Source organism: Lynx rufus, unplaced genomic scaffold, assembly GCF_022079265.1.
Source record: "Lynx rufus isolate CCGP_SWC_20201006 ecotype Redwood Valley unplaced genomic scaffold, mLynRuf1.p SCAF_2, whole genome shotgun sequence".
NCBI classification, from domain to species: Eukaryota; Metazoa; Chordata; class Mammalia; order Carnivora; family Felidae; genus Lynx; species Lynx rufus.
Window position 1 is genome coordinate 182,540,789 of NW_025814834.1, and position 26,799 is coordinate 182,567,587.

At 43.2% G+C, this 26,799-nt stretch overlaps 1 protein-coding gene across 2 annotated transcripts in view; it reads right to left on the reverse strand.

Annotated features, from left to right (window-relative positions):
- Nucleotides 1–1,282: 1,282 nt before the first annotated feature.
- ELAVL4 (ELAV like RNA binding protein 4) overlaps nucleotides 1,283–26,799 on the reverse strand; it is a 90,470-nt gene continuing 64,953 nt past the window's right edge. Inside the window, exons 3-7 of one of the 2 annotated variants that reach the window (XM_047084589.1) lie at nucleotides 24,040–24,143; nucleotides 8,400–8,553; nucleotides 6,495–6,720; nucleotides 4,832–4,870; nucleotides 1,283–1,610 (exon numbers count right to left, since the gene is read on the reverse strand). In XM_047084589.1, the coding sequence (XP_046940545.1) occupies nucleotides 1,283–1,610; nucleotides 4,832–4,870; nucleotides 6,495–6,720; nucleotides 8,400–8,553; nucleotides 24,040–24,143 (851 nt within the window). Of the gene's footprint in view, nucleotides 1,653–4,831; nucleotides 4,871–6,494; nucleotides 6,721–8,399; nucleotides 8,554–24,039; nucleotides 24,144–26,799 lie in introns of both variants that reach the window. The other variant, XM_047084590.1, reaches the window with a different exon arrangement.

A 26,799-nucleotide genomic window follows, 5' to 3' on the forward strand; every position in this document is an offset into this window, starting at 1 on the left:
TGGGCTACAAAGTGAATTTGAAAATTCCTTAATGAATTTAAAGCAAATGTATCTTTTGTTTTCCTCTCCTAAACACATTACATTTAACTATGATACTAAGATATGTAAATAATTTCGTAGCACCTACTGCTCAAACTAAGGAAGTTTTAGATCAAAAGGAAAATTAATCTTTTTAATTTTTGTTCTGCTGACATCCCATACTGATGACTTAAAGAAAAACTGTCTTTCAACTCATCTCCTTGCTTTTGGGTTTTGACTGTGGGGAACTGTGGTACCCTGGGTAGAACGAACACTCCTTTCCCCTAGTAATTAATAATTTTTTTATTATTATTACATGCTATGAAAAGATATGAAGATCATCTGTTTATAGCCCATCCTTCAAAAAACAGTCTACGAATCCAGTTTAAAACACACATCTTGATCTCTAAAAAGTTACCAGTGCAGTATGAACGCGACAAAGTTGTCAATTTCCCCTAAATTAGCCAGTCAAAATATTTTTTTCTCAAATCCAGATTCTCTTGTAAAAATTCTTTATATTTTATAAAAATAGATTTTTCTTGAAACCCATTTTCAGCAAAGAGACCACCTCTTTGGCAACAATGTTAATGTTATTAAATTGTTAATGTCATCAGGTATCCCCCTTGCCCCCATCCCCTAACAGAAGACTGTTTTTAGTTCACATGATATAAAAGAAAAAAGGAAAAATAAAAAAATTTGCAAAAGTTTTTTTTTCATTTTTGCAATTTTTATTATTCCTCTTTAATTTGTGTGGGGGGTTTTTACCAATCTGATTGGATCAACTTTTTGACAAAAAAAAATCTTTTTTTTCTTTCTTTGAATCCCATTACTTTGTAAAAATTGTTTTATTTTTATTTTTTTTTTTGTTTTTTGTTTTTCTTCTTCAAATGAGCGAATGGTCATCTTAAAAAGACCCACCTTCAAGGAAGGTAGTAAAGTTAGCTGGCTGGGTTAAAATCCCTGCACATCGCTATCTATGTATATTATATTCAACAACGACAGCTATGAAAGAACATTCAATGCATCAAAGGTATTTTTTTGTTTTTTTTTCTTTTTTTTTTTCTAAGCATTATAAAATCCTTTCCTGGTACACCTCAGGATAATCCAATGTTTTAATACTTAGGCAACACTGGCTTATAAAGTCCATGGTTGAATATAAGCCTCGAAAAGTTTGTTTCTCTCTCTTTTGTGTGTGTGTGTGTATGTGTGTGTGTGTTGTTCGTATATATTTATATATATATTTTAATAAGTAAGGATGGGAAATTCAGGACTTGTGGGCTTTGTTGGTTTTAAAGGAAACTTGCAACACTCGGTCTCCTAGGCGGTACCCGTTGAGGCTGGCAATGGCCATGGCTGCCTCATCATAGTTGGTCATGGTGACAAAGCCGAATCCCTTGCACTTATTGGTGTTGAAGTCGCGGATGACCTTAACGTTGTTCACTGCGCCAAAGGGGCCGAAGAGCTGCCAGAGGACACTCTCGTCGGAATCAGGGGACAGGTTGTAGACAAAGATGCACCAGCCTGTTCCTGTGTGACCAGGGATGTTCATTCCCACAAGGCTTGTCATTCCGTCAATGGTGATTGGGGAGAACCTGGGGGGACAGGCAGAAGGGGGGACTGGTCCAGACATCAGTCTGACCACGGATAACACACAGATGCACAGACACAGACATGGGGCAGAGGGCTGAGTGAGTGTTTGCAGGAGAGTCTTCAAGGTTTAAAAACCAAAATGCAACAACTAATGTCTGTGGCATTTCTTCTGAATGGAATGGCTCAACTGGCTAAGGGACATAAATGCCAAGAGAAAAGCTAGGTCAATTCCTAATAACCATAAGAAACTCCTAGAGCAAGGCTCTACCATACTTGTACCACAGTATATGGTCATAGGGTATCCCACTCTGACCCTTATCCTCCCTCCCCACAATAGACAGCTCTTGGGGGAGGGGCTCTATTTCATTCATTCTGTTGCTCTACTTATTTATTCACTGAGGCACATGTGGGACTATCACAGACATAGTGACACATAGAAAATAATAAATACTTATTGACTGCATAAGTGAATAACACTGGTGGATATCAAAGCTTGGGAAATTTTTTTTTTAATTTTTAAGGCAGATTAGGGGATGGCCCGAGGAGTTTTCAAGTCTACCATCTTTGCAGTCCCCTGACTTATGGTTGTCAAAGATCTCTTGATATTTTGTGGACAGAGATGTGTGACAATGAACAGACATGCCTTGTTATTAACCACATGGGTGGCTGTTTCATTTAGCATTTATTTAAAAGAGTTCAAAAAAAAAAGCCCAACCAATAATATTAATGACAGATCACTCCTTGATGCTGTATTATCTGGAATTAATTTCTAAGCATCACAGGAGTAAGATTTCAAGTGGTTTGTGCATTTATATAACTTGAATTAGAAAAGCAGGAAACTGTTACTTGCCTATTATAACTTCTTTTGTATTAGCCTTTGAAATCTCAGTTTTCATGCTACTATCATGAAAAGAAAAACAACCCTTCAGATTTTATTCACCGTCTGATAAAATATATACCGTGTGATTCATAATGGATGCATCAGATTATGTTACCAGTGCCTACAGCAGAAAAATATTTGCTAACTTTTTGTTTTATACCAAACATATACAGGGATTTTGTCCATATCCACTGATTAGTGTCTTCGTTTTCATGTGGTTGGGTTTTTTTGGTTTTGTTTTTGTTTTCTGAAAAGGAGGATAGGAGGAGGAAAGGAAGCAAAAACTGGGGACAAGAATGGGGTAAAGTGTTACTTAGGATGTTTTAAAAATAAGCAAATGTTCTTGGAGATTGGAAAGTCCTATGGAAGAATAGTTCTGCATGTAACTAGAATTTAGGTAATCAAGTGGCTGCTGTAGATATGCTAAACATAACTCAATAGGTATTAATTTTGGCATTATTCACTAAGTCAATCTTCCCTCTTGCTAAAAAACAAATACCAAGGGGCACCTGGGTGGCTCAGTTAAGACTCTGACTCTTGATCTCATGGTTTGTGAATTTGAGCACCACATAGGTGCTGTGCTGGCAGCGTGCAGCCTGCTTGGGATTCTCTGTCTCCCTCTCTCTCTTCCCCTCCCCTGCTCTCTCTCTCTCAAAATAAATAAATAGACATTAAAAAAAAAACAAGTAACGAGACAAAACCAAAAATCATCACGGTAAGAATTCTTAGAAGGGCAAATGCATGTCTAACTATTATTTGCATTATTTCTGAAGACTGTCTTCTCAACCTTCTCTCCTCCAACTGAGTGAATTGACTCCTCTCAGTTTAAAGGTAGAGAACAGCTATAAGTAATTATTTTAAGGCCAAAGTCAGGAGCCAGCAAAGAGGTTTCAAGGAGAGTCTCAATTCTAGTTGGGAATGGCTACCTGGAGCACTTTGGTAGGGAGGAGCCTGGATCCAAACCTGGGCTTAGTAGGAAAGGAGAGTGCTCTTATCCACTAGTGACATGTGCTCTGAGTGGGGAAGCAGAGGGGGTGGCGGCATGCACGCTGCAACTGTGTGCCTTCCCTGGCCTGGTCCGTGCATGAGCATTCCTCTTTCTGTAACTGGTGCCGCCTCACTCGAGTCAGAGGGGAGCAAAGGGCAGAGTGGGAAAAATGCAAAAGTGAGAGTGGGAACAGGCAAGCAGTGTGCTGGACACGTGGAAGTAATTCAGTTATCCTCACTGGTGCCAGGACTGAGATTCAAGAGGCTGGCGCTCTTGAAGTGAAGTCTGCAGTCAAGTTATTCCCTTTACTGTGTGCAGTTTCCAGAGTCAGGGTACTTACCACGCATGGCCAAGTGGTGAAAGAGCTGCCTCATATGGGGGATGTGACTGGGACTACTAAAGACCACATTGCTTTCCCTGACTGTGGGAAGGGGAATTAAAGTGTGCAGCTCTACTGAGCAGGATGATGAAGATGCTATGTCCCTAGCAGCTCAGTGGAGCTTATCAAAAGCACATATGGGAATCTCATGGACACAGTGACATAACGCACTCAACTTCCTGAGATTCAGCTTTCAGACTAGGTCTGGATCACTCTTGTGACTGCATTCAGAGAGCCCCCACAAACCTCGATTCTATTTGAACCCCCAACCCCACAGAAAGGCTTTAAATGAAAGAAACTGCAAGTGTAAAACATATATACATGTATAAAACCAAGGGAGGATTTATAATAACTGTTAAAACCTGTAACAAAAGAAACTCCTGGTTGAGGTGCACACAGATACACTTCATTCTCAGGCTGTACCCTGAAATGCACACTGAGCTGGGGGTGGGAGTCAGCAGGTCCTCCACAAGTTTATACATGCTTTGGCCAAGGGCTGGTAGTCCAAAATCTAATTTTTCCACTGACAATCATAAGATTGTCAACCGTGATTAGCAAAGTGTTCTAATTTTGATTTGCTGGAATCTGCCCTCTTAACTGAATCTTGGCATTGCTAATGCAAAACAGTTGCTCTGCAAGTTTGCAAAGTCAGCTGGCAAAGACTAGGAGCCTTCTCCCTTGGGGGAGCCGTCTAGAGAACCAGATTATCAAGGGCTTGGTAGCTGTGGCACCTGAACCATAGGAGAAGCCCACCTGCAAATAAAAGAAAAAGTGAAACACACAAACACGCTTTGTGTGCCCTAAAAGAAACAAAACCAACTGAAGTCTGAAATTAAAATTAAGAATTTGACATGCTGGTGGAGGAAAAAGGAAGAATTAAAAAAAAAAAAAGTAAAGTTAGTGAATTAAAAAAAAAAATTTCTAGCCCCAGTCTGTGCCAACACGGACATCTGGCAATCTGTGGAGTTTTAATTACCTCTTTACGCCATAGGCCATATTAAGCAAATTGTCCAGCCTGCAAAGAGAAGGAGGGTCTCTGGGTTAATGCCTCACAGATGGCAAGATCGCTCAATGGAACTATTAATAAGAATGCTCCATTTTCAAAGAAGAAAAGCTCGACAACTTTCCCCAATGCTTAGAAGTCTATCCACTGGTCGTTTCCCCCTTTTCTGCCTCCAACTATGAGTAATCCACGTTCAGGTCAATGCTGGAGTTTAAAGCAAGTGTCTAATGAAGCTCCCTTTCTTTCAAGGTCTGAATTAATCCCACTCACCCCTCCTCTCAGAACATTTGTGTGGATTTCATTTTATATTGTGTGTGAGACCGTTAAAAGGGGGCAGCTTCTTAAGTTGTTCACCTTTTATTACAATTCACCTTTTACTGCAATTAAACTTGTGAATAAAAGGAATACACGTGCATGCACAAGGCATTATCAGAATAGATCTTTTCTCTTAATCTAGCTACATTAACTAAATCTTCTTACCACACACATTGTTTTGAGGGGGAAGGAGGAGTTTGGGGTTAAGATTTTTTACAATGAGCTGACTGTTTGCAACCTGAAAGCTCCTCCCAGCAAACTGCCATTATGTTGTAATCTCCGTCATGGTCAGTATTTTACTTGGGGACAAGCTATTCACACCATGGGGCAGTAGTAACCATAGTTTCCACCATTAGAAGCCTGCTGGAAAGGCTTTTTACATAAATACTGCATGTGCTCTCACACAAAATAAAAATTAGATGACTTGGACTCCTCATGAAATCATTAACCATTTCAAATTCCCAGGGCATGGGAGGACACTGCTAAGGCTGATTTTCTCCTCATCGTGGCCAGATGGAAGGGCCTACTATCTTCCCATGTGATGTGTGAAAAGGAGAAAAACCCTTTCATTAAAAGGAAGTTGGGGCATGGGTGGAATAAAATCATTATTTAGAATTATTACGAGTAGGTCAAGAATATTCTTAACTCTTGCACAATAAAGGCAGTCAAGGTAAGACTGCCTTCATGGAGTGAAACCTGCCTTTCAGAAATGTCCCAGGAGAAGGGAAGTGCCCCCATTGCACCGGGAGGGTTTGGTACCTGAAGGAAACACTAATAAGTCTTAGACAAAATCTTCCTTCTTGTCCCAGAATCTACTGACTTAACAGTCAGAGTGAAGTTAACACAAAAGAGAGTACCTGTCCCTTCCCCAACCCAACAGAGTTACCTGTAGAAGAAAGAGGGGGACAGGCCAAACAACCCATCATCTGTCTCCTGGCCTACACTTTTCTTTGACTTTGTTAAAAGCCACTCCCTCTGCCTTAACTCTAAGCTACTGAATGTGGTCACTTATTTGTGATTTAACTTGTTGAAACAGAACACCTTCTTGTTTGATGAAATGTAGACATTTTGTTTTAATCCAAGAATCTGAAGTTTAACCACAGCCACAGTCGTAAGTTGAAAGGGGGCTTGGTAGAGCATCTGGTCGGACCATCCCATTTAACAGTAGTGGAAACTGAGGTTCAGTAGGGAGCTTCACACAGTGATTCCTGGGGACAGAGGTTCTTATGCTTGTCCCATCTTTCTGGGATGTGGGTTTCCCTGGCCCCCACCCAGCTCTGTACATGTGGAGCAGCGTTCTTTCCCCCATGGGTGTGCCTACCTGAATCTCTGGGCCTGGTGGTGAAGCGGGCCAGGGTAGCGCCGATTGGGAGACTGGTAGAGCTGGGAGAGCAGGGCCTGGCTGGACTTCTGGCTGGGGTTGTTGGCAAACTTCACAGTAATCGGTTCTGTAGCACCGCTGGGCTTCTGGCCATTCAGCCCTTTGATGGCTTCTTCTGCCTCGATTCTCTTATCAAACCGAATGAATCCCACCCCTCTGGACACTCCTAGGGAAAGAGAAAGAGCCTTCATAAAGAGTGAACAAAGCACACTGGTAAATATCTCTGAGAAGAGATGGGCTGGGCCCCATGGACCTCCAGTGGGGAGTGGCCCCACTTGTGGGGCCAGGGCTGAGTATCCCAGAATCTCTCTCACCCATCAAAATGCATCTGCCTGCATTTCTTCCATCATGGCTCTGGGCAGGTGCTTCCCACCCACAGAACACAGGCACCTCTCACATCTGTCCATTCCAGCCTCTACACCAGATTGCTCAGTTCTCGTCTCCTTCTAGTTGCTCTAACCCATCACCCACTGTCCAGTTTCTAGTCCTGCAATGTGCCCTCTGCACCTAGCAACCATGTAATCTATTTGACAAGCAAACTCTGACCACATTACACCCCTTCAAAGCATCTTTTACACATTTTTTGTAACTTTTCAATTCTTTACTTTGTGCGTGGTACCTGTTCCTCACTGCCTCCCACTCCACATACAGAATAACAAACAAAACCCACAAAAAAATCCTCCCATGGCTCTATGTTGCATACAGATGAAGTCAGACTTTCTTAGCATGGCATTTAGTGCTCCTGATGATGTGGTCCCAAATCCCCTGTTGAGTCTCATGCCAGCCATACTGAACCACCACATATTCCTTGAACAGGCTGTGTTCTTCCTTGACTCCATGCCTTATGACATGTCCTATCCACCTATTCTAGTGGACACATCATGTCCACCTAGAATTTTCTGTCCCTCTTTGTGCCAGATAACCTCAATCCATCCTCCAAAACCCTGCTCAAATGTCACCTCCTTGATGTAGCCTTCACAGCAACCTCCCCCCGCCCAGGCACAGCACACCTTCTCCTGAGCCCCCGTGGTACACTGGACAGCCCCCAGCAAGTGCTCATCATAATGGAGTCCTGCAAGGACAGAACTGTGCCTCCTTCATCTCAGGCCCCCAGTGTCCCTCTGTACAGTGTCTGGGGCAGAGCTGGCTTCAGTAAGGGTCTATTGCAGGAGTCGAATGAGAAACACACGCTGAACTGCTCTCAGGGGGTGTTTTAAAATGGGATCAAATGGAGAGTAGGTGAAAACATTTTGTCAATAAAAATTCAACCCAGGTTACCTTACATTTCTTACTGAGAGGTGGTAGATGCCTTTCTTTATTATGGACAAAGTACCACAGTACCAGGTCTTGGGTTCATGTCCCTGCACTGCCACTAACTAGCTGGGCAGAAGTCAGATCCCCCACTTAAGACCTCTCTTTTTTCACATGTGAAATAAGGCAGCATGCGGTTCCCTCTAGCTCTATAATGATATCATTGGAGCCGGAGCTCTAACACAGGTTCTTTTCACATACAAAAGTAATGTTACTTGGTTAAGGGTTGAAAGAGACTTTGAAGGTCATTCAGTCCCACTCACAACCTGATGCCCGAATCCTCTTTATAGCCCTGCCAAGTAGTTTAGCTGCTGCTGGAACAGTTCCCATGATGGGAGATCTACCTCCTAAGATGGCCCATTTTAAATGTGGGCATTTGATTGATAAGAAATCTTTCTCTTATGTCAAAAATCTGTCTGCGCGTGATCCATACCCTTTACCCTAAGTAACCATTATCTCTCTGCTCCTATGGGTCACAGGGCACTGGCTGTGGCATTGAGACACAAGGAAAGAAATGACAAAGAAACACTTAACCTGTGACTTGATCAACCAGGATTCGAGAGGTGATGATACGGCCATATTGCGAGAAAAGCTGCTCCAGTTCCTTCTGGGTCATGGTTTTGGGAAGGCCGCTAACGTAGAGGTTAGCATCCCTGATTGAGGCAGAGCTCGGACGGGCATATGAGACCTAGGAAAAGGCAAGAGGAGCTAAATCCATTACAGGCAACACCCTCTGAGTAGAGACTGAGTCAACAACTGAGATGACAGCCCCTTGTCTATCATTCGAACTCATGGTGCCGTTTAAATATCTCAGTAGTTCAGATTCTTAGCTACTCTTGTAATCGTAATACGAATCCCGAGAATGGCAACAGAGGAACAAAAGGAGAGGTGACGATAACTTAAAACAAATGCACAGATAAGGGTCTCTAAGTGCAGAACAAAATAGCTACTGTATGGCAGCTGTTAAATGCAGAACGACCCACGCATGGAGCTCTGAAGATTTACCTCCTGGATGTGGGTGTATAGATGATTTACTGTATCTAACACATAATAATCTTTGAATAAACCAAAAAAAAAAAAAACCTCCATGAAATTCTGCTCTGCAGATTTCTCTCCTTGCCACCCTCCCCACCCCCAAGCCCTTCGTCTTCAACACATTAAAGCGATCAGGTTCTCTGCAAGATTTTTTATGTCCCATCCTCTGTGTTGTTCCAATCTGCTCCCACAAGGTCTGCTCTCGCTGAATGACAAAGTGCAATGAAATGGGGCTTCATGAACATCTGCTTGTGATACTGGATACATGACCTTGTCATAACATCTGCAAGAACCGGGTACCTTCTAACGTGGAGGAAGAGCAGACAAAACTACAATCAAGGAAAGGAGAGCAGAGGGGAAAGGAGGGAGGTAGAGAGGGCAGTGGAAGAAGGAAGCGAGCCTCACGGATGGTTATAATAAGTTCGACTTTGTAAATTTGTCCTCCCAGATCTCTCAACTGCTTTTTTTCCCCCAAAAAGCTAACACAGAAGTGTAAACAGATCTGAAATTCCATCTGCAAGAAGCCAAATCTGTAGCAGTACACATAAGCAAAGCAAACCCCAGCAGTCATTAATTTTAGACTTTCATTTACTTATTTATTTATTTTTTAAGAAAACAACATCAGACATTTGAAATATAATTTACAGCTAGTCTAACAAAAGCACTTTCCTGCTAAAGCTATTTCTGGGGCGGTGATGGCTCAGAATAGATGATGAAAACAGTCATTTCAGAGCACATCTGACAATGTTGGACAGGAAGGGACCTATATGCCTTAGCATTTTTCAGTTGGGAGTCTTATTTAATCCATATATCCAATTTAGAAGATCTGCTAAGACTCTGGGGGTGAGTGAGTGTGCATGTGCATGGATGTGTGCGTGTGTGTGTGGTACACACACAAAAGCATGCGTACAAAAGAAATTGTACATGTTAAACTGGACCCTTGGCATCAAGAACTAAAGCTCCAGCAGTGGAGGAGAACTTGCTTCTGAGAAAGGGTCTGGCAGTGTACCTAGCAAAGAGGAATGAAGGATGAGCAGACCCCCTCACCCTTGGCACTCTCTCCCTTTCCATGACAGAGATGCCGAGTCCCTTTATGGGTTCCACACCTAAAAATAGATGTTGACTCAACAGATAAAATGATGTGAGTGACTAATCTGCCTTGTTGGTCTCCTCCTGCTGATGGAGCAAGGCAGACTGTCTGCAGTATCTACCGCTTCTAGAAACTGAGGGGGTGGCCTCTGTAGGCTCTTCTCCAGCACAGGGCTGACAGGCAAAGGGACCTTTACATGGAGTCCCTGGGGAGTGGGAGCTGAAGGACCAAGAATCTCATGTGACTGGACAGAGCATCACTCCACACAAGGCTCTCCTACCCCCATTCTTTACAGAACAAAGTCCTTCAGATTATAATCTAGCAGAACTATGTTTTAGACATGAGGAGGGAGTGGTAGGGACAAGGAAAGAAAAACAAGTAGTGATATGTTCATGGTAATGAGAGTTACCCCTGTCTAACCTCTGCCAATTATTGACAAATTAATAACCTGTATGACATTGTGCTCCCCCAAAACATACCCTCCTACTTCTATGTCTTACAAGGAAAAATTTCCCACCTACTATTTCAGGCCCTGATCCTATTTTTCTTTAAGGCCCAGATCCAATACCATCTTCTCTAGACAGCTTTCCCTGATCTTACCTCCTCCTAAAAAGCCCCCTAGCAGTGTTCTTCAGTGAACCATACCCATGATACTTAACCCATTCTGACCTTGATTTACCATCCCTCTGTCTAGACTGCTGATCTCCTTGAGGTCATGGTTGTGTGTGTGTGTGTGTGTGTGTGTGTGTGTGTGTAGGGGTGGTGTATCTTATTCACCTTAGTGGCTCTAGCTCCCAGCACAGAGCTTTATACCTGCAGAATGCTAAGCATCTAGTGAAAGAATAAATGAATATATCCACAGAACAAAATGAATGATGTAGGAATTAATGACTCTGGAGTTAACTGCAGCTTGGATTCCTCTACTTAGGGGGATCACCAAGAGTTAAGCGTCCAGAAGCATAGCTGTGTTTCCCTACTAAGCTAAGAGCTAAGGGGAAGGTTTCTCATTTCCCAGTGTCTGAGGTTGGAAGGACTGAAAGAAGACTGTTCTAGAAGTAGACGCCACGTAGAGGCTTTCTCTTGGCAAACACTTCCCGAGGACCTACTATGAACCAGACACAGTGCTGTGTGCTGGGGATGCACAACAAGAAAGAACACGGAGTGGTCTCTTGCCCTAAAGGATTTCCAAGTCCAATGGGGACAATATACAACATACAGAAGGTACCCAATAAACATGAGTTGAATGGAAGAATGGTACACAATATGGACCAATTATCACAATGCTGTAAGATGTGTGCTATTCTAGGGTTGTATAGCTGGGACTAGAACACAGTGAAGGGGAGGGTTTAGTTAAGGGTTATAAGGGCCAGAAAGAAGACAGCTGAGATGGGTGTGTGGTGGGGTCAGGGCATGGCGGCCTAATGATAGCCCTCTGGTGTGAGGACAAATAAGACGATGAAGGTCAATGGCTTAGTGCAATGCCTGTTTGACACTCAATAAATGCACAATGGATAATAATGACCTTGATACCCAATGGTCTGGGCAGCCAGAGCTGGGGTAGAGAGGGGAGCAGGCTTAGGACATACCTGCTGGGGAAAAAGGGTGGACATTGGAAAGTATATGACAGAACCAAAACCATTTCCTCAAAGGATGATTCTGATGGAGGCAGAATCTTACCCAGGCAGAATTGCTGCCACAGAGCAGTAACAAGTGCCAAAGGTGAACAGCAGCACCTTGATAATTCACCAAACCTAATTCTTGCTTACTTTTTCTCCTCTATTTGAAAAACTTAAGTCTCTTGTTATCTTAGTCTTCCATCCAGGAAATCTGTAGAAGTAGGTATGGGCAAAAATGACAGAAAAAGGATCTCCCTACATTTAATATCCAAATGCTGATTCCTGGTATTTGTACTTTTCAAGTGTCCTCATACATTTATGAAATCCTAGCTGAGTGACTATAGGGGTCAGGTCCTTTGTTAGGCTGAAACATTTCTCAAAAATTATCCACTTCTAGCCCCTGCAGACAGCCAGCCATTGCTGGTGTGTTAACCCCACTAAACTAGTGGCCTAGAGCCCAGGGCTTCCAATGCTAAAGGCAGTGCCCTAGAGAATCCCATGCCTCAGTCCCTCAGGATCCTGCTCACTCCATTCATCCAGAACGTTTGAAGACAAGACTGGCATTTCTAGGCTGGCACTGATCTTGCTCTGGAGCTCAGAAAGAGCTGGGAATACAGAGGCCACTCCTCTAGCTCTGGGTTAGGATGGCCCAGAGGCAGGTGACTTTACAAATGACCTTGATAAAAGATTTGCAGTGCCTCCAAACTCCCCATCCCTGCAGGCTTACAGTAACCCTGACCCACTGCAAGAGTAACAGTACAGTGTGGAGTTTACAGCCCTGACTGTGAGCTGGCTCCCACACTCACTAGCTATTACTTGGGCAAGTAATTTGATCTTGATAAATCTCAGTTTCTCTACTGGTATAAAGGGGGACAATTTTCCTTTGATGGGTTATTATAAAGAAGTGAGATAATAGATTTAACAGGGGTAGCACATTCCTAGAATTTAGTAGATATTTAGTAAATGTTATTATATTATTACTACGCAGTGAGTACTACAGGCTTTTGTGGGCAGTGTGGGACTCTAGCACCCACTGGGACACACCTTTCAATTTTACCACACAAGCAAACATCTGGGATACCACCAGTGAGCACCTATAGAGGCACCACTTTCCTCCTGTCAGCCTGGTGGGGTCTGGGTGATCTGTTACCACTTCACTGCCATGAATTTCCTCTAGCACATTTCTACAGATTCCACTGTACTTTCCATATCCACAAAGTAAAGTACTTCCCAGTTTCCAATGTGACTTCACAAGTCTGCTGTCAGTGATTCTCATCAAGGTGGTGCAGCAGCATTATCATTCATCACAGATGGGGCAGCAGGACCCCGGCTGGGGGCTGCCCCTCCCACACAGCACTCTCCTCGCAGGTTCCTTCACCTGTTCACAGCCATGGGGGTTGGCCTGGGCAGGGATGGGGGAACAGCATGGCCTTGGGTAAAACGTTTCCTGAATCCTCTGGCAATACCTTGTCCCTTGTCTAACCTGCCGTGGTACAGAAAAGGGAGAGGACTTGGAAAACATGATAAAGGCGTGGTTTAGGGTGCTGGGAGTCTGGTAAGGTAAGAAAAGGCATCCTTCTCTGCTTTCGAAAGGTGCTCCTTTAATAAATACCGGCATTAGAAGATGTGAGTTCATTCGTTCCTCTCATTTCTGAACACTTCCTGTCTGCCGAGCTGTGCTGGGTGCCTGGTGCCTCAAGCACTCCGAGGTCCAGTGAGGAAGGGAGCAGATAAATGAAGAGTGCAGTTCAGAGGGCTGTTCCTGGCAAGGGGTTACTCATCTCCCACTTCCAGGGTTAGCTTCCATGTGGAGGGAGCCCCCTGGGGTAGCAGTCTAGGCTTCTTGGTACCCCCTCACCTCTCTTCTCCAGGGGAAGTACAGTGACCATTCTGAACAAGCTTCAATACTGGCAATAGGCACAGAAGCCTCAGCCACTGTGTACTTCTTCCCTTCTGGCAGCCAGATACCAGCTGGAAGCACACTTTCTGTTCCAGGATCTGTTCGATGAGAGCAGGAGGCCTGTGGGGTCCAAAGTCCCTGTAACATGGTATGTCAGTCTGTCAAAGTGTGGGGTTATGTGTTAGGAAGTCCACTGTGTTCAGGAAATCCATCCAGGACATAATCTGTATTAAAGGTGACCTTAGGATTCAATATGCTTTTCTCTTTTGTGTTATCTCTCACCTGATTTACAGTGGTTTTACAGGATATGGAAAACAAGAGCATCACTTGTTAGGTCCCTTCAAATCATAATAAGGATCTCTATCATTGATTGGATGTCTCCATGAGCTAGGCATTCTATTCACAAAACTGCTAATCTCTACAACTGTGGTTCATGGTAAGTGGAAATAAAGGTGACAGGTGCCATTGGTGATACCAGCAGCAAGCACTATCCTTGAAATCTGCTTCACAGAAACTTGGTGCTGGAAGTGGCCTGAAAAGTTCTGGCTGAGATCTCAGACAGCTGGCCAACCCACCTTATACATTACATAGGAAGCTCACTATTTCATGAGGTGCTCTGCCCCATCACTGGCCATCACTGACTATTGTAAGTTCATCCTTCAACTGTGTTCAAACCTGTCTCTTCTATAGTTTCCATCCTTCTCCTATTTCTATTCTAGCTCCACACACTAGGAACATCCTTCCTGTTCTCATTGCCTCTTATCCTGTGGGTTTCTCTCACTGATAGGTGCAAGTTAGAGCATCAGGAAACTTTATTTTGAGACAGGCCTTTGTTCCAAGGAAGTTCTTGTTTATGTTACTTTAACTGACACTGAGCATCTATTCTGGAATGGAAAAGAGAAAACGGTTAAGAGCAAGGGGCTTTGGGGCTAGAAAGATATGAATTTAAATCCTGACCACTTCCTAGTTGTGTAAGCTTGGGGCAAGTCACTTGAATAACATAGCTTAGAAGCTTTCTAACAGAGTTCTTGGAGCATTAAACAAGCTAATACATATAAGATTTCTAGGCACTATGCCTGGCACATAGGAACTGCTCAATAAACAGCTCTGATATAATTGCTATGGCCTTATGTGAAACACTGGTTGGTACAGAGATGAAAACAGCCATCCTTGACATGTAGGACTATTAGTCTAGCAGAGGAGACACACACAGAGACCAATCATTTCAAAAGATCAAGCTGCAGATTTTCCCCAATCTGTTGTAACACCCTACTCTCTGAGTGAGCATAAACTCCCCAGAGCACATAGATCCCTGGGGGATATTCATTCCAAAGAGACCAGGAGATGGCAGCTGAGAACAGTCTCTGGTGCTGCCAGGGCCTTCTAGGAGCAAACCCTTGCAGGTACCTCTGATTCCCACCTCCAGGAGCAGGGAGAGAAGAAAGAAGCCAGCTGGCTCCTAGAAACAACAGCTTTGATTGTGAGGATCAGCTTTCCCTGTATCTGTGGCTGCAGCCCTGCCCACAGGCAGAACAGGTGTCTGCTTATGTGGCCCCACTCCTCATACTTCCCCCACCTGTCACCTGATACATGATATTCTTTTATCAGGGGCAAGACCTGATGGTAATGTTTCTAATGAGCTCTGATTGTGCCACTTCTCCCTGCCCAAAGCCTTCAATGGTTCTCCAAAACCTTGTGATGGATGTTCAAATCCCTCATTTGAGCATTCAATGCCCTCTGCGATCTGGACCAACTTCTCAATTCCTGCTAACTCTCCATGTACTCTATGCCTCAGTTCAAATTTTAAAAAGGTCAGTTTTCAGAATATGTGCTTAAAGTTTCCACTTCCTTATCTTTGTTCTTGCTATCTGTTCATCATGATGTCAAAATGAACTCCTGCTCATCCCTACAGACCTGGTCTGAATGCCATCTCTTCTCTGAGGCCCAGGCACAAATGACTGCTATCTCCTTAAACTCCATAGATGATATACATTTCAACAGCAGCAGCTATCACTGTGTCTCCCATTGTGGAGTTTAAGAGTATCCAAGAATATCAAGAGAGTGTCTGGCATACAGTAGGCAGGATAAATATTTCTATGGTGTGGTGATATATTCATATGTCTACAACTTTAACAAAGTCCATTAAATTCCAAAGAAGCTTACTTAGTACAAGGATATTTCTGTCCATCTAGTGGCCTCCAGAAGGTAGAGATATGCTAACGGTTTCATGGCCTGGTTAGTGGAAGAGCTGGTCTCAGACCCAGAGCTGAAGACACTCAGTCTTCTCACTAAACTGCAAATCCCGATTCTTGCTATATGAAAGATTGATAAGATTACTGTAGCCACCTGGGAGCTCCATAATACTTCCTACGATACAAAGCCTCTATACGTGCTGCCTGAGGCTTAGTAAGGCTCAGACTCTTTATTTTTTTATGCATCTTTGAAGCATGTACATCTCTGAAACATGCAGATGGGAAAAAGTCTTCTCCTGTCATGTAACTTTCACCTTAGGGATAACCCTATTCACTTTTGTCATCATTCTGGGAAGCATTACTTGAGTACCTCACTATAAGCCATGATTACCCATGAGATATTATTCGTTCCATTTTCTAGATGACTAATTCTGGTTCAGTGAGATCAAGTACTTGTCCAAGGTCACATAGCCAAACTAAGACAAAGCTGGATATGACTCCAAGTTCTGGGATCTTTCCACTATACCAGGCTAACGTGGACAGTGAAATAAAAGCTGTGTGCTTGGCACAAACTGCTACTTTCTCTGGAAAGTTATCAAGCTGACAAGATCACACTATAATATTTTATTAGACTGTTGCAGCTGGAAGGAACCATTCTGCAGATGAGGAAATGCATCCAGGGAAGTAAAGTAAGTTGCCCAAGGTCATTCTGGGAGTTTTTGACAGAGCTGGGACTTGACCGACTCTTCATCTTAACTCAGAGCTCTTTTGAATGGACAACAAAAGGGAAGGGAAGAGGGATTGGCTCTATGATCTTTGACAGACCAGCTGATTTTCTCTGGGGCTTCATGATAGCCATAGAAAAGAGATTCCTTATTCCCCCCGGCCACTGATGTTCTAGGCCAGCGCGGTCTAATCAAACCTAGGATCATGAAAATGTGTTGCTTGATATGGTGGCCACTAACTACATGTGACTACAGAGCACTTCAAATGTACCTGGTATGACTGAGGAACTGAACTTTTCATTTGACTTAATTTTAATTAATTTAAACTCAAATTTAAATAGCCATGTGTGGCTACTATACTGGATAGAAGAGTTGAAGTCCAGGAACCACACAAAAATTCAGAATCTCAGAGCTCAAAGGGACCTTTAGATCAGACTCTAGTTTGGTATAGGAATCTTTTCTACATCATCCCTGATGACTCCATTTGAATGTCTCTAACAGAGAGTCACTACTATCCAAGACAAATGTTCTACCCTGATAGCTGCACAGGGTCTCTTCCTAGATTCTTGAAATATAGGATTGAGTTTCAGAATCACTGCAGACTTCTTTTCCCTTAGAGAACAAAAACCAACCACTGTGGGTGAATCTGAGTATGGCATCATCTTTGCCATCTTCCTCATTTGCCTCTGGACAACCCTTAGAATGTCAGGTCTCTTTAAAATGTGGGGCTGAGAAAGGGACACAGACACCAAGGACAGGTTGACCAGAGTGCACAAGAAAGCAGCATTACTTCCTGTGATCTGGAATCTACAATTCTCCTAACACAGCCAAGGTGCACTGGCTTTTTTTTAAAGCAGCTCACATCCTACTGTTGGCTCCTTTCACACTTGTAGACAACTAAAGCCCCCAAGTCCCATTCCACACACTTCTGAAACCAATATAAGGTAGCACTATAAGGTGTCATCTTAACCTGTACCTGTCTGATTTTCTTTTGCAATCCAGACCCAGGACACTGTGGACAACCTTCAAGAGATACTGGAATTGTAACAGCCTCACTGGGCAGAGAGAGCAGGGAAGCTCTCGTTCTCTCTCTCTCAAACTCCTACACCTGTATCTGAAATCATTCACTCAGAGGAAGTTAGCAGGGCACCGGGAAGCAGAGCAGGCAAACGGAAGCTCTCACCCGAGAGAAAGAGCAGCCTGGTACAACTGGGGTAAACGAGTCTCCAGTTTCCACTGCTGTGGCTATGTGCCCTCTCTTGGGTCCTTGGGGATTCAGTGATCCAGCCTCCCCTGCTGACCTTGGTGGGGGAAGTGCTCCCACACTGCTCTGACTATAGCTGTAATGGGGGAGGAGAGAAAAATGCCTTTTTTATTATTAATAAGACTGAGGGAGGCAGTCTATCATTTCTGGGTGGGGTGATACCCGTCAGCAAAAAATGATCTGCCAACTCTCTGGGAAGCATTAAGAGCAGTGATAGGAGAAATAATTGCTTATGCCGAGTGCAAAGAAAAGATGCTTCAGCGGAACGGAGGCCTCTAGCAAGGCAGGTGGATTGCAGGGCGAGGGAGGGAGGCCTAGCGCCCCAATGACCCCTGGCAAGAGGAAGAAGTGGGAGGGGCATACTGGAACCTGCAAAACTCAAGTGTGGAAAGATCCCCTGGAGGCACCGTTAGTGCTATTAGAAGAATAAAGCGAGAACAGAGAAATGGCTAAGCAGCATCATGGTACAGAGAGGCCTGAAGACAGGAGCTCAGTTTGTTTTCCTTCCCAGTGATGGGAAGTTTCTTCCTTCTGAAAAGCCCTTACTCAATGCACCTTCTCCTTCTCAGTCCTGCTCCCTCTGGAGCTGGGCTGCTGCCTTGTGATAAAGCTTCCTTCTTAACTCTCACAGCCCCTCTCCTGACTGAGTGCCAACCCTCCTGGGTTCACTCCGAGTGGCAGAAGCAGCCTTTTGTCCCCTCCTTCCTGCTCCAGTCCTGAAAGCACTCACACCTCCAGTTTGCACAAGAGCTGTGCTCTGGGAATGTTTTCTTTAAAGTCGTATTTTTTTAATATGAGTAATAGCTTAATGTAATTATTTGAAAAAGACAAGACACAAAATCATTTGTAAACCTGTAATGCAATGAGAAAAGGAAGGAAATATATAAAAACGTTAACAGTATTGAGTTGGGAATGGCTGATACTGCCACATTATATGATAATGTGTTTTCCAAATTATTTATAAATAAGCATGCCTTGCTTTTAAAATGAGTAAAAACAGCTCCTAAAGAGCTAATGAAAACCAGTGTCTAGGCTGACAAAAACCTACCACTACAGCTTGCAAGCCACTGGTTTCATCCGTCCAACACCGCAGGTGACACACCGTCGCCAGATGAGCCTTCTTGGAACTTTGCTTTGACCAAGTCCCTTTCCTGCTCAAACCTTGCATAGCTTCCGGGTTCCCACTCCTCCACCCCAAACCAACGGGCAGCCCTGCAGCCCCATAAGCGCCCCATCCGCGCCCCATCCCACTGCATTAGAGAAGATTCTCTGTATGTCTGTGCCCCCCATGAGACAGGAGCTTCTGGAGGCAGAGCAGTGAACACTTCTTTACTCCTCTGCTCCTCGAACTCAGGTTAAAAATCCAAACTGGTGTCCCACTATTCTGAAAGATTTACTGGGCATGATTCCAAACCCTCAAATTACACTCTGGATCACTTTTTACTGAAGGTTCTCAGTGTAACTTGAATATCAATCCAAACTTTTTGTAAAGATATCTCTTTTGAAGGTACTACAGACATCTAATTTTCTTTGTTACTAATTAATGCGACAAAGAGCTGGACCACTACAGCTGGATTCAATGAAGTGCTTCCTAGTAAGCAGCTGAAATTACAGTGTGAATTCAGAAGCTGCTGTTTTAGAACCCATGGAGAGAGGAGAGGGCCCAGGACTGGGACAGGCATCCACTGTGGAGTCAAGGAGTACCGGGAATCATTTTCCAGAACCCACAGTCATTTCACCCAATACGTCCCAAAGTCTAACGTGATCTCTGTTGGAGACAAGTGAGGAAAAAAGCTCAACAAAGAGCACTCTCAAAACTCTAAATGGGGCAAATCATCTCCACTGTGTTCAGAGTTGAAATCCTAAGAAAAGACCCACTTTCCCAAGTGGAGTGCCAGGCTGGTCTGGCAGGCTAGACATGTAAGCCCACGGTCCATGCTCTGTGCCTCTCTAACACATGTAGATGGGAGAAAGTCTAGGGCATTGCCATCTCTGGGTCACCTAAATCCCAGGACCTAGCACAGAGCCTGCTAAGCAGGGGTTCAAGAAGAAAAGACCTGAACTTAGGTCTGTACTCAGGTTGATGGCAGAAGTCCCAAACCACAAGTCTGTTTAATGAAGAACCTGGAAGAACCACACAATTTGTTTGCTTTTTATATCTCCTTCCCATGCCAGGGAGTATTATCTGTGTGTGCAGAGCCAAATACAGACCCAAACAATCTCATAGAATGCACGTGCTGCTGAGCAAACACACAGTGTGACCTTCCAATACTTACAGCCTACTGCTAGAGTTATTTTTAAAACACCTTTCTTTACTCCAAATCTCACATACCAACCATGTGATCCTGGGTAAGTCTCCTACCCTCTTTGGGCCTCAGTTTCCTCAACTGTACAAAGGAGAGAATAGCACCTTCTTACAGGGCTATCTTAAGAAGTAGAGTTCATGTGTGTAAAGCATCTAGCCCTAGGGATGTTTCAAGAATTCAATCCTCTCAAGCATGTAAAGGGGTTAGAATACTGTTGGTACACAGTAAATATTCAATATAAGGTAGCATTACTATTATTAGTAGTATAATTATAATAAATAATTATTATTATTTCAAGCATATGCTCACATATTAAGCATCTCCTCTTGTGGCAGAGTCCTTCACAGGCCCTTCAGATGCTAGTTCAGCTCAGCTGCTGGTCACTTGTGTGCCATTGGACAGGTCATTTCATCTCTGAGCCTGGCCACTTTCTCCCACTAAACAAGTTATAATCCAAAGAATAATTCCTCTGTAGTCACGTCTGCAAACATGTACTAGATGTTCCTAGGAGATCACTGTAACACGTTTCCAAAAAATATATTTGTTTGATCCAGATAGGCACGTTATCTGCAGTCATCCACACTACTCATAGGGGCTTAATTAATGAATCACGTTCTTTCTCTGCTTTGATGCTGTGTCTATGCCAAGACTGTATTCTCTTTGAGGACAGAGGCCTGGCCTTGCCCTCTATATGCCTTTGATATTGGCACATAGTCACATTACATCCACCTTACTAAAGCGACAATGAATAGTTGTTAACAGGGAACCATCATTTGGGGGCACCTTCCACTAGGAGGTGAATGAATCATTCACGTCCAATAAGCAAAACAGTGTTTTTGTACTTAAATTTGACTTCAGAGGCCACACACTGCTTGCCCACAGGTCAACTATTAAGTTTTGTTTGACCTGACTACCTATGGTTTAAAAATTTTAAGTTGGTTTCCAACCTTTAGAAATTGACAGATTTGGCATTAAAAATATCTAGATTTCAGTTTTTATTGAATAATTGGAAGACCTGGCAACAATCTGGGCTTAAACAATCTGTAGTAGCTGACGAGTACCTGCCATTTTTATTGCTCTCCACCTCACTATAGTCTCCACCCTTCCCTTAGGGCTTTCTAGAACTATCCCTGAATCTAGCAGTTAATCATTAAAACCTAGGAATTAAAATATAACAACAACAATTAACTCTTCGTTTTCCTGCAGCTATGTTGTACATTACATTTGAAATAGGGTGTTTTGGGGCACCTGGGTGGCTCAGCCAGTTAAGCATCTGACTCTTGGTTTTGGCGCAGGTCACGATCTCACAGTTTGTGAGTTCGAGCCCTGCATCAGGCTCTGTGCTGACACAGCAGAGCCCGCTTGGGGTTCTTTCTCTCCTCTTTCTGCCTCTCCCCTGCTCTCTGTCTCTCAAAATAAATAAATAAACTTAAACAAAAAAATTTTGAAAAGTATTGTGTTTTGCACAAAGCACTTCAAAAATGCTCCAGAAATGTGAGAAGGAGGGACAAACTTGACCATATCTTGCAAACATGTACTAGATAGTTCTGGGCAGATCTCTGTAAAGCATGCTTCCAGGAAGATATTTGTTTTTTCCAGATATGAAAGTTATCTATTCCTTCTTGGGAGTCAGAGCAAAGAGATAAATCTCATGTCACTTATCAAAGCAGACTGAAGCAGAAGTAAACAGTGGCCTGAAAGGCAGAAAAGCAATTTTAAAAAATTAATAAATGATGAGACTATTAACAGCACATGAAAAGGGTTTGCTTTTTTCCTCCCCTTTAATATGATTTTTACCTTAAACATTGTGTCCCTTTAGGAAAGGGAAGAAAAGTTAATAAAAGAACCTATCACTCAAACTTAATTTTTAGTATGGCAAATAAACTGCTTTAATGAAAGGGCTGAAATACCCAGGTTTGCACATTAAATTTTCATTCGTAGTAGAGGATGGAAATTATTGATTCAGCCATGGCATCATGCATTTTGAATCCTACAATGCCTCGGAAGCCCATGTTACTGCTGGGTGCAAATGTGTTGGCAGCGTTTTGATGCAGGGTGAGCACAGGGTGGGTGAGGGGGTGGGGCAACGGATGTAGAGAAGAGAAGGCAGATAGCCTTCCCACAGAAAGAAAATAATCGATGTTCCTTGTCTGTAAGATCTACTTAGACAAAGCACTACTTCTGATGGCATGATGGATCAGGGGGTGCATTCTGAGAGCAGAAAAGCCAGGTCCAATCAGTCTTTCAGGAAACCCAACAGCTTCATGGAATATTAAAAAAAAAAAAAAAGGTAAAATGGATGGCTGATGATTTGATCCTAAACTCTTGGGAAGGTTTGGGTTTCAAGAAAACTGTAAAGGAAAAAAAAAAGTACCTTTCTCAGTTCAAGGTCAGGGTGTCCATCAAGGGAAGAGTAAATGTCTGACATTCTAATGCTGAACTGGATAGCACAGAAAAATCAATCAAACCCACAAATACAGCTCTCAACCTGGTGTGGCCTCATCAAACAATCAGGGATGTGAGCATCCCACCTTCACGTAAAGCGTAAAAATAGGTATGTTTTTCCTTTGAAAGAAATTAATCCTCCTGCCTCTCAGAGGACTACCCCATAATTAAACAACTCTTAATTATTTCTCCATTAGATAGCTCAAAGGGATTGATTGTAAGATGAGACTGAGGCAGCCTGAATCAGGCTGATTTGGGGGCCTTTGTGTACTACAGACTGTATGAGATCATGAAAGCAATCACTTTTGGAAATAAGCTAAACTCAATTGCAAAAGTTAAGCTGCTTAAAATGAAGGAAGGAAGGAAGGAAGGAAGGAAGGAAGGAAGGAAGGAAGGAAGGAAGACAATCGGATAATAATATTCCAAAAAAAGAAGATTTTTGTTTTGGTTTTGCTTTGATTACCTCCTAGCTGAAATTATCTTATACCAACAGTCTCTCTCTGTCAGTCCTGATGTTGGAAAAGTGGCTCTGTTGAACTAAAAAGTTCTGCTTTTGTGTTTTCATACGCTGAGAGCTGGTGCCATCTATAGATTTCCATTCTGGGAGAGGTTCTCTTTTGTCCTACTTTGCGTCAGACCTGCTGTCGTGAGGATAAGAGCGCCCAGGAGACACCTCCCTGTGGTTTAATAGGCTATGAAGGATGGGACTCATTAATGGGCTGGCAGCTGCCCCCAAGCAGGATGCTGCCTGCAGGTGGGGGAAGAAGGGGAAGGGAGACTGAGGAGGAGGAGAAGGCTCCATCCAGGAGACCACCACTAGCTATCAAAGGGGGCCCTCAAAGCAAACAGCACCACCTCCTGAAGGATCTCCACAAGGGGAAATCTGAACCAAGAGAGTGACGGCATAGTCATAGAAACCTCTGGAGAAACAGGCTCTGGGTAACTGTTTCTCTTTTTCGACTTAAAACAACCCCACCTGAGATATTATCTACAGCTCTAATTATTTTCCAGTTGCTCGAATGTTACTTTTTCTGTCATTCCTTTACTGTGTTCCTAACAATTTGATAGTCCCCATCCCTATTATATTAGTGTTTATTTATAACAGATTTTTTTTCTTTTCCAGTCACAGTTAGGAGGGTCCTTGTCCCCTTTAGGTAAAGCCAAACTGTTACAGCCTGCCACATGAGGCTCCTGCCCACCTCCCATCCCAAATCAGACCATGCTATCCTATATGCTGTTCCCCACTCATAATGTTTACGTTCATTTTCACAGCTTCCCATGTGCTGTTCCCTCTGTGTGGAACAGCTTCTCTGGCTCAGCTTCTTCCCATGGCTTAGTTCTGGCCATCTTTGCAGGCTTGGGCTCACAGGCCTTCTTGGTGGGCCCTGACACCCCATCTGCCCTCCAGTCCCTTCCCTCTACTCAGCCTACATCTCATTCTTTGTAATGATCTGTGTCCTCCACTTAGCACTGTGGATGATAAATGTCCTTTGCATAAATAAAGAACACCACTTCCAGCTCCCTGATAGCCTGGATTTATGAGATCAAAGGAACAAAATTTAACCAGTGCCTCCCAATCAGGACAGCATATCACTTCTTACCTTTATGGTTTTGGTCTGGAGTCTGAGTCCATTTAAAGTATTGATGGCTTTCTCTGCATCCTTTGGATCAATATAGTTAACGAATCCATACCCTAAACTCTGTCCTGTGGAAACATTTTAAAAAAGAGAAAGAGAGAAAGAGAGAGCTCAGTTTCTTTATAGCAGTAATACTTCCCATTGCAGTGAGTCAAAACCCTCCTCTAGTATATGGTTTCTTTTACATCAGGGTTTACCCCAGGTGAAGTTTCCAATTCTTCCATCTCTCACTTTGGTCAGCCTATGAACTCCCAGCAGCTGCCCACGTTGGGAATGGGTAAGTGCCCCTGCACATCCACATACATACACAAGTGTCCACTTAATCGGACAGAGGTGAGAAGGTAGTTGAACGAGAGCAGGTGTGCTTTGTTAGATCTGAACTGGAGTCATGGGGCTTTTCCTATGGGCAGTGTGACTGTGGAGAGAAGTCACTGGATGTCCCAATTTTTTTCCCCCATGTGTCTTCTCTGGAGATAACAGCACTTGCCAGAGACAAGTTTGAAAGGGTTAATGAGACACTGTGTATAAAATGCCTACCAGGTACATTGCCTAGAATATAGTAGCTGCTCAACGAAAGACAGCTATGCTATGCTGAGTCCTGTAAAACTGGGGCGAGCGCTGAATGCGGTAGCTGTGTCTGCTGCCTCAGTCATGCCAGCCACGCCCACACTCAGAGGAATGTAGCAGGATCTGAGCAGCAAAGACTGAGACATTTATAGTGAAGGCATGACCAGAATTTAAAGCAGTTGCTACAAATCATTGGTTGCCCTCATCATCCTCCCCTCCCAGCCCGAGAACAATTTAAAAAAAAGAGGAGGTTCTATTAGAAAGAACTGGGGAGCTCCTAACACAAAGGGGAGAGTGCAAACACATTCTGCAAAGAGGATTTAGCTCCTTTAGGTGGAGATGGCATCAACTTGTCTGCAAAGAGAGGTAGCAAGTGACAGGGCTCCCCCCAAGTGAAATAAAAATAATGTGCTTGCGATCGTGCCACTGATTATAAATAGTCCATCAGCTCTGCCATGTGTCATCAGCCAGAAATATCATTAGGAAACTTTACATTTTTTGACATACCCTTTAAGAAATACAGAGCTTAGGGTGGCTGAAAAACCAGCTTGAACTTCCCAAGCAATGTTATTGATTTGTGGGCGGCAGTGGAGCCGAAAGGGAGGAAAATGACAGGACGTCACATGTCAGGGAAGACTGATTACATAAAGCTCTTTCTGGAGTACCCGGGCCAGGGCTGGGAGACAATACAGCAAAAAGCCTGCCATGTCCTGGTGACAGGAGCCCATTTCAGCAGCCAAAAAATCTTTCCAACAGCTTCTGTTTTGCTGGTAAATGTCTGTGTTTGTGTTGGTTGTAGGAGGGAACCTGGGAAAACAAGTTGGGTTCTGGATCAGAAAACGGGTGACTTTGTTATCCTTTATAGGACGCAAGCAAAGAGGATCATGAGTAATGGCTCAGTGCCCACTTTTGTCCCCAAAATGGAAAACCCAAAATGACAATACTTTCCATTAGAAAACTCCTCTGTGTTTTGGAATAACAGGAAAGACAGGAGCAAACTTGGCCAGATATACCCTTTATAGGCAGAATTAGTAACTGAAGGAGGAAGAGCAGAATGCTAAACACACTCTAGCTGCTGGGGCCCTTCTACATGTGTGTATATGTGTGTGTGCAGAAGAGTAAAAGTGTGTGTGAGAGAGAGGTGTGTGTGAATTACACGACCCTGCCACATGTTCTGAGAAACTTTTGCAAATCCTAAAATACAAGAGGCATTAGTTTAAAAATATCATTATCCTAAATTTGGCTCCACCTCATCAAGCCCAACTAAATTCACCTAATTAAATCCATTTTCATCATTCAAATTTATCAGTTCTATTTTCCTTGTAAATAAGAGAAGCCTTAAAAATTGCAGCACTAAAATATTCTTACAATTATTTATTTTAAACAGTTGTGCACCAAGTTGAGATGCTTTGAAGGACATTTTTAAAGCAATAATCTCAATGATAAACCTTAGCTAGTTCTAGGAAACAAGTCAGACAGTCAATCTATCCAGCTAAATTGAATTTTTATAAAATTAAAATGAAATATGAAAAAATACAGACAAAACATTCACCACTTAACTGCAAACACTGAACCTAAACCCAAATAGTTCATGATTCGTCATGCTGATGGAATGTATGTGGAGAAATTTATCATGCCTACCAGTGGGGCACATTCCCTGATACACTAGATCTTTCTTTCTAATTATCATATAGTTATGGTAATCTAAAATAAATACAGCGGCTATGTTTTTACATTCTATATTTTATCTTTGGTTTAGACCCTTGCTTCAGGTCCTAGGAAGGTTCTGAAGGTCAAGTGAAGGAAAGGACTCCTGTCCAGCAAGCTGTGTCATACCTCCCCACCTGCTTGTATCAGTCCCAAACCCACCATCACCTCAGGTTGACTGCAATTAGCACAACTGTGTTGTCATCATCTGCTCTAGGTTTAGAGAGAAACTGCACTTAACATCAGGAATGAAGGTGCTTTTGGGAAAAACTAAAAACCAGATGAACATCGTTTCAGAAAGGAAGAGGGGGGAAAGACTAGAGATTCTCCTTGATCTGAAATAACGAGGTACAAACTCTGAAACAGAACACTGCATTCAAGCAGAGGGGAATGGAGGTGAAGAACATTGCCTGGGAAATAAAAGACATGAGATAAACTGGCATCACAATG